We start from the raw sequence: 7,929 nt of genomic DNA, 5'->3' as shown, positions 1-7,929 counted from the left end.
CAAGCTGAAACAGAAGCCCCATTGCCAATAACGAACCATAAGTGTTTTCGAATTAAAGAACTAACCTGAAAGATTTTGCGCCAACTCCAAGAAATAGACCCTCGAAGTGGCATCTCCCATAGAGTCTTACCCCTTAACTTGTATGAATGAATCCAACGAACCCAAAGTGAATCCTTTTTGGCTACAATATTCCAAATATGAGTAGAAATAAGATTAGCATTAAAAGGTTCAATTCGGCGAATGCCTAATCCACCCTCTTCTTTAGGAAGACAAACATCTTCCCAAGCAACCTTACCCTTCCTTGATCACCAGAATTCCAAAGGAAATTCCTCATTAATCTTTCTATCTCCTGTGTAACTTGAACAGGGAGAATAAATGCAGCCGACCAATAAACATGTAATGAAGAAATAACCGAAATTAAAAGTTGTAATCGCCCTGCAAAAGACAGAATCCTATTCTTCCAGTTTTGAATTCTCAATTGAACTCGTTCAATCAGTTCCTTGCAATCACGATAACAAAGTCTAGAAGAAACCAATGGCACACCCAAGTATTTAACAGGAAGTCGGCCCTTTTCAAATGGAAGCACATTAAGAATACCCAATTTGACATGGTTAAGCACATTACAAAAGAAAGCAGAACTTTTTGCAAAACTTGGGCTTAGACCCGTGGCATATTTGAATTCATCCAAAGCCCTTGAAATTCCACCAGCCGAATCAACATCTCCATGCTAGAAAAGAAAAAGGTCATCAGCAAAACAAAGGTTAATAATCTGCTGTTCTTCACAATTTTTGTGAAAAGTAAACCGTCCCGAATCTCAAACATGTCTTTGAAGAATTAAAGTTAACACTTCCATTACCAAAGTAAAAAGATATGAAGACAATGTTTCTCCTTGTCTAAGCCCTCTTTTACCTTGAAAATAGCCATTCAAAGCACCATTTATATTCAGCGAAAAAGTAGTGGTCGTAACACACTCCATAATCCAAGAAACCATGCGCGGGTGAAATCCAAATCCAGGAAGTATTTTCCTAAGAAAATTCCAGTCGACCTTATCATAAGCTTTCTGGATATCAACTTTTAAAGCACACCTTGAAGGTCCTCTATCAAGATGATAGTTATGCATTAGTTCTTGAGTCAAAAGAATATTATCAGTAATCCTTCTACCAAGAACAAAAGCTAATTGATTCACACTAACAAGCTCATGCAGACAACTCTTCATTCTATTAGACAGGATTTTTGTAATGCACTTAAGAAGCACATTGCATAACGATATAGGTCTATATTCTGAGACTTTAGTAGGGGATTGTACCTTAGGAATTAAAGCAATAACAGTATGATTAAGTTCCTTGAGCAAGTTACTCGTAGCAAAAAAACTCCTACACAGCAGAAGTGACATCTCTACTACCAATATCCCAAGATGCTTTGAAGAAACATGCAGAATAACCGTCAGAACCTGGTGATTTATCATCACCCATGAAGAAAATGGCATCTTTTACTTCCTCATCAGTAACATCAACAATCATAGCATTAGCTTTTTCTGGTGATAACCGATTAGAAAAGAGAGTGATAGTATTCAGATTAATGACAGGATCAGCTTGGCCAAGGAGCTGGTTGAAATGCGCAATAAAAGCATGAGGGACACTATCACCATTCATCAACCTTCCATCTGAATCAACAATCACATCTATTCGGCTTCTAGCAACCCTACTTTTTACCGTATTATGGAAAAAAGCAGAGTTAGAGTCCCCAACCCGTAACCATTCCACCTTTGCTTTCTGTTTAAGAAACTGTTCTTCATCAAGAAGAGAATCATTGTAAGCTTTTACATATGCAGCATGTTCTTCTCTTAGCAAAGGATTAAAAGGATCAGCATCAATAGCTCGTTCAACTTCATCCAATTCATTTCGAAGAGATTTAACTTTAGCATGCAAATTACCCTTTTGAAACAACAATTTTCAAAGAGGTTTTTTCAGCTTTTTGAGCTTTTGAACCACACAAAACATATAGAAGCCATTAGACTCCTGCTCCCAAACCGCAGACACCACCTGTTTGAAATTATCATTATGAACAAGAATATTGGAGAATTTAAAAGGTTTTATGGTGAACTTTGGCTTCAAAGGAATTTGCAAAACAACAGGCGCATGGTCTGAGATCCTACAAGGTTGAATCACCGCAACAGCCCCCGTAAATGCATCAACAAATTCAGTATTAGCCATAATACGGTCAATCTTCTTCAGTAATCCTTGGTCACCACTTGGTTTTTGATTCCAAGTGAAATGCATCCCAATCTTATTAACATCTGAAACGTCTATGTTATCCACACATTCTTTAAACTCTCTCATAGCAATATCCATTCGTGAATTTCCCATTGAACTATCTTCTAACTTGAGAGCTGCATTAAAATCGCCTAATATACACCAAGGCTGATCATGCATAAACGCTTTATGTACTTTCAAACTGTTCCATAGAGCCCTTCGATGAGTATACCGATTATGAGCATAAACAAAGGAACACATAACAGTTTTCTTCACATTTTTCAATATCACCTTTGTATGTATCACTTGGTCTGTTTGAGAAATAAGCATAACATCAACAATATTTGGATCCGAACCCAAAATGATCCTAGAAACTTTAGTACAAAGTGAAACATTCGATATCCACTGCCATCTTGAAAACACTTTCGGGCACAAATCATGAAGACGAGATGAACTCACATGTTATTCCAAAATTGCACAAACACCTAACTTATTTTCAGTCACAATTTGCCGAACCTCTTTTTGTTTTTGGGGTTGGTTCATCCCCCTTATATTCCATGATGCGATGTTATACATTGGGAACTGAATGCGCAGGAGTGCTTGCCCCTGTATAATTTGATTCCTTTTGTTCTTCAAAAATTACCTCATCATCATCACTATCAGTCCCAAGCCCCCCCCCCCCTTTATTTGGTGGCTGGTTACCATCACAAGTACCTATATTATCATCCTTCTTCATCTCCCTAGATTCTTCAACTTCAGTATTCAAGACCGAATAAGGGTTACTAGTTTGAAATCCAGTTTGGTTTGGCATAGTAGAAGAAATTGAACCCATATTACTTGTTTTTTTCGGTGCACTAGAAGAAGCAGCATGTGCTGAAGTAGTTTGCTGTTTTGGGCGGTAAACAAATTGTGGTTTTGGTTTATTAAGTTTAATACCATCAACCTATTTTCCTTTGTTTTTATTTTTCTTACGCACACAACATTTTCAAGTTCGTCATTCATTGCCTGGTCACTAGTATTCTCCATCACAATGCGTTTAGGGCATTCAGATAAAGAATGCCCAAAGCAACAACAAGTAGAACAACACGGTGGTTTCCGTTCATATTCTATCTCAACCTTAGCTTTTGAGTAACCATTTCCCTCAAGTGATGGAATAGCAACATTAAGATGCTCTTTCCATTCATTTTCAGCTTTAATTTCAACCATTGCACGAGCAAAACTGCTCCTTCCCTAAGATTCAGTACACATGGTAGTTGTGTAAGAATCTAACCTCAAAGGATTGCTGATTTTGGAAGCCAACATACTTAGTCAATCCTCCGAGAAAGCTACAAGAGGGACATCATGAAACTTTACCCAAACAGGGATCGTTTTAGTATCCTCTTTCTTTAAATTCACCATGGGTGTCCAAGGTTTAAGGATTATAGGAATGTTTCGAATCATACAAGGACCTTCTTCAATGAGCACCTCCATCCCTTTCTGATTACTAAATTTAAAAAAGAAAAATCCATGAGAATTCATCATGATGCGTTTAAGTCCATATTTCGCCCATGCATTCTTTACAAAGCTTTCAACCACAGGAAATGCCAATCTCTTCCCCAAGAAATAACCATATAGTGTATAAGCATATCTATCATTAATTTTCTTAACAGAATCTAATGGTATAATCACATCAATATTTTCTATGGAACTCTCAGAATTAATGTAACAAAAATTAACCTTTGACGTAATTTCCTCATTTTGGACAACCTTTGCATATGAAGGTGCATCAGGTGTCGCTAACTTAGTTTTATTACCATCATCAGTAATTTCTTTCCCATCAACCCCATCCCTCGTACCTGACAAATCTGGAGTTTCATCAAGAATCACCTCATCCACTGTTTTAGGCATATCTTTAATATATCCATACTCATCATATTCAATATCGTCAGCATTCGACTAATCAGTAGTAGATTGAGCCTTATTCTGTAGTGGATTCATAGCATCATCCTTAGCAGCAAACAAACCATCTCCATCAATCTCTACTTCCTTACTTAAACCCGCAGGTATATCTTTACCTAAAGTTACAACAGGTTCACCTATATTACCTTCAGTATTGACCTTAATCGATTTCTTGGCACCTGCACTTCCATCCTTACACGAATTCTTTAAAATAGATTGAACTGGTACCCTTCTTCCATCAATATTTTTGATCTTCCCTGCCAAACCACCCCCCGTAGTAGAAGAGTTTTTAGGTTTATTTAATCCCTCTAGTAATCATGGTCAGTGTCACCTAAGGCGTTCGATAACCACAATCTATTATCCTTAAAGACTTTTAGGTAACATCCGAGGTCACTGATAGACTTCTCGTTCACTCAATAATTACACAAGTGTAATTATGAGACCTACGTTCAACGTTGGAAAAGATGTTAGCATTGGTAGGATTTCCATTTGATCAATGTGGAATATCAATTAAGATATCACTACAAATGTTCCGGCTATATCACATAGATATGCAATAATATCACAAAGATATGACTCAAATGTGTCTTAAGAAAATAAATAAGGATCAAATTAATGATCAAGCAAGATAGCTCTAGACACAACGTGATCAAATGAAGTCAGGGACTGGAGCAGAATGTCTCCCTTTTTCAATATCAACATCTTCCAAATGAAGAGTCAATAGAAATGTGAAAAATCTCCGTGAGAAATGAAACAAGTATTTGTTAAGAAACACTTGAGTGGTTAGATAAAGATGTGAATTGCTTCATTTGGTCCATGAAGTCTTAATCAAGATATCAACAAATGACATCCGATATAAATGTGTTATACCCGGCGATTTGAGAAATTTAGGGAAAGGTGTCATTTCTTTTAACCCTTTTCTCACAACACATCACCATAACCTCTTACTTTTCGACTTTACTCCCTCCATCCTATTTGCACGAAACCATCATCACTCAAAATAGAAGTGAATACTCCGTGGTTAGAATTCATCGGCGATGATGAAGTTCATGGAGTGAATGAATCGCTCATGTGCAAACTAAACACCGAACTTCAATTGATGAGAAATCATTTGAAAATCATCAAATGTGTGTAAGAAAATGATTTGAAAACACATTTGAAGTTTTGAAATTTTTGAAATCACAAACTCCCCCTTAATCTATGCAAAGGTAGATCTTAAAAGTTTTCATAGAAAGGTAGAGCAAAAATTGGTTTTTGTGAAGTCAAATAGAGTAAAATCTTTGTTGTGATATATACATGAAAAAATTTGAGAGTCTAAAAGTGAACAATATTTTAAGAAACACAAAGTTTTGCGTTAACAACAATGTTCGTAGTAAGACTACTAGGGAGTACACAAAGGCGTTCAATCCTTCGCATCTTACATCAACAAGTTGGATGCAAATAAAACATTTAAGCACATTTAACTCAATCAATTGTTCAAGATGAGACAACTAGGGAGTACACAAAGGCGTTCAATCCGTCGCTTCTCATATCAACAATTGAGAGTTACAAAATCTTTTGACTAGAAAAATAATTCTTTTGAAAATAAATAAAACTTTTAAGAACGAGTTATACACAGAGTATGTATAAGCCATGAATTAATAAATCGATCATTTAAGCACGGGTTACATACAGAGTATATGTAAATCACTTTTAAAAAATAAAGAAAATCTTTTTTTTATTTTTCAAAATTTTATATTTTTGTATTTGATTTTTGTCTTTTCAAATTTTGTATTTTGTTTTTCAAGAATGTATCAAGAACAAAATAAGTTAAGGTTCAAGATTTAACATGCTAAGCTTAGAGATAAGAAAGTTAAACCTTTTCTCATCCAATGGTTTGGTAAACAAATCTGCAAGCTGATATTCAGTTTCCACAAAGTAGAGCTCGATATCACCTTTTTCAATATGATCTTAGAGAAAATGATATCTCACATCAATATGCTTTGATCGAGAGTGGTTTACTGAGTTGACTGCAATAGCAATGGCACTTTGAGAGTCACAATAGATGGGAATATGATCATATTTCAGACCATAATCAGTAAGCTGAGTCTTCATTCATAACACTTGAGCACAACAACTAGCCGCAGCCACATATTCAACTTCAGCTGTTGATAGTGACACACAGTTTTGTTTCTTAGAAGACCAACTCACAAGTTTATCACCCAAAAATTGTAAAGTACCAGAAGTATCAAGCTTACAACCTACATGATCTGCATCTGAATAGGCAGTTAAATTGAATCCAGTATCCCTTGGATACCAGAGACCTAAATTGGGTGTACCCTTCAAATAACGAAAGATTCGTTTCACAGCTTGATAATGTAAATCAGTAGGAGCAGCTTGATACCTAGCACACATACATGTTGCAAACATTATATCTGGGCGAGATGCTGTAAGATACAACAATGAACCAATCAAACTTCTGTATCTTTTTTGGTCAAATGATTTCCCATTTTTATCAGCATTAATATTTATACGAGCAACCATTGGAGTTGAAATTGAAGAACAGGTGGTCATATCAAACTTTTTCAACATGTCATGAAAAAAATACCATTTGGTAGTTGTTTGATTTGAAGACCCAAAAAGTAGTTCATTTCCCCAATCATGCTCATTTCAAAATGATTAACCATTAGAGATGAAAAGTTTCGGCAAAATGTTTGACTGGTTGACCCAAAGATAATGTCATCAACATATATTTGGACAAGAAGAACATGTTTACCTTGTTTACGAATGAACAGGGTAGGGTCTATTGTACCTTTGGTAAAGCCTCCTTTAATCAAGAAAGTAGATAAGGAATCATACCATGCGCGGGGTGCTTGCTTAAGACCGTAGAGAGCCTTGTCTAACCTGTAGACATGGTTTGGTCTTTTAGGATCAACAAAACCTTCAGGTTGTTCAACGTAAACTTCTTCTTTGAGGTCACCATTCAAGAAAGCTGTCTTCAATGCAGCATAGGCTAAGAAGATCCGAATGGCTTCCATTCTTGCAACTGGAGCAAAAGTTTCGTCGAAATCAACACTAGGTTGCTGGCAATAACCCTTTGCAACTAATCGAGCTTTGTTCCTTACTACCACTCCATTCTCATCCTTCTTGTTCTTGAAAATCCACTTTGTGCCAATAGGTTCATCTTTTCTTGGATTTGGAACTAATCTCCATACTTTCAGTCTTTCAAACTGAGCGAGTTCGTCTTGCATAGCTTTAATCCATTCTGGATCTTGAAGAGCTTCAGAAACAGTTTTGGGTTCAATGTTGCTAAGAGAAAGTGCAACAAGACACTCATTCACTGAAGTACGAGTAGTTACTCCGTCTTGTGGATCTCCAATAATTTGATCTGTAGGATCATCATTTTGCATACGTGACCATTTGTGATCATGAGGAAGAGGATCTTGCTGCTTGACATCAACATCATCATCATTAAAACCAGAGTTTTGCTGAGAGATGGAATCATAGCTTGGTAGAACAGCTTCCTCGTAGGATGGAATCATAGCTTGCTGAGAGATGGAATCAAGAGGCACATATACATTTGGAGTGTTCATCGGATTGGTAGTCTGGGTATATTGGGTAGGTTGTTCTTGAACATTCACTGGAGAAGAATTATCAGGAAGGGATTGAGAAGAAGAATCATTAGAAGAGGATGAAGAACTACTACTTGAAGAAGTAGCATTTTGCTCAGAAGAACTTGATGATGATTCATGATGGTTGT

General features: G+C 36.4%; 2 protein-coding genes across 2 annotated transcripts; both read right to left on the bottom strand.

Annotated features, from left to right (window-relative positions):
* Nucleotides 1-244: 244 nt before the first annotated feature.
* LOC122591610 lies at nt 245-1,216 on the bottom strand. The gene is made up of 2 exons (XM_043763869.1): nt 857-1,216; nt 245-727 (listed from the first exon to the last, which is right to left on the bottom strand). Exons 1-2 carry the CDS (start codon nt 1,214-1,216, stop codon nt 245-247), a joined length of 843 nt encoding a protein of 280 aa, XP_043619804.1.
* A 157-nt stretch (nt 1,217-1,373) lies between these two features.
* Nucleotides 1,374-4,139, bottom strand: LOC122591609. Its single transcript, XM_043763868.1, has 5 exons — nt 3,606-4,139; nt 3,225-3,482; nt 2,896-3,138; nt 2,031-2,657; nt 1,374-1,934 (listed from the first exon to the last, which is right to left on the bottom strand). Exons 1-5 carry the CDS (start codon nt 4,137-4,139, stop codon nt 1,374-1,376), a joined length of 2,223 nt encoding a protein of 740 aa, XP_043619803.1.
* Nucleotides 4,140-7,929: the final 3,790 nt, after the last annotated feature.

The sequence above is a fragment of the Erigeron canadensis genome, chromosome 3 (genome assembly GCF_010389155.1).
Source record: "Erigeron canadensis isolate Cc75 chromosome 3, C_canadensis_v1, whole genome shotgun sequence".
NCBI classification, from domain to species: domain Eukaryota; kingdom Viridiplantae; phylum Streptophyta; class Magnoliopsida; order Asterales; family Asteraceae; genus Erigeron; species Erigeron canadensis.
This window is presented reverse-complemented; position numbering and strand designations above follow the sequence as displayed.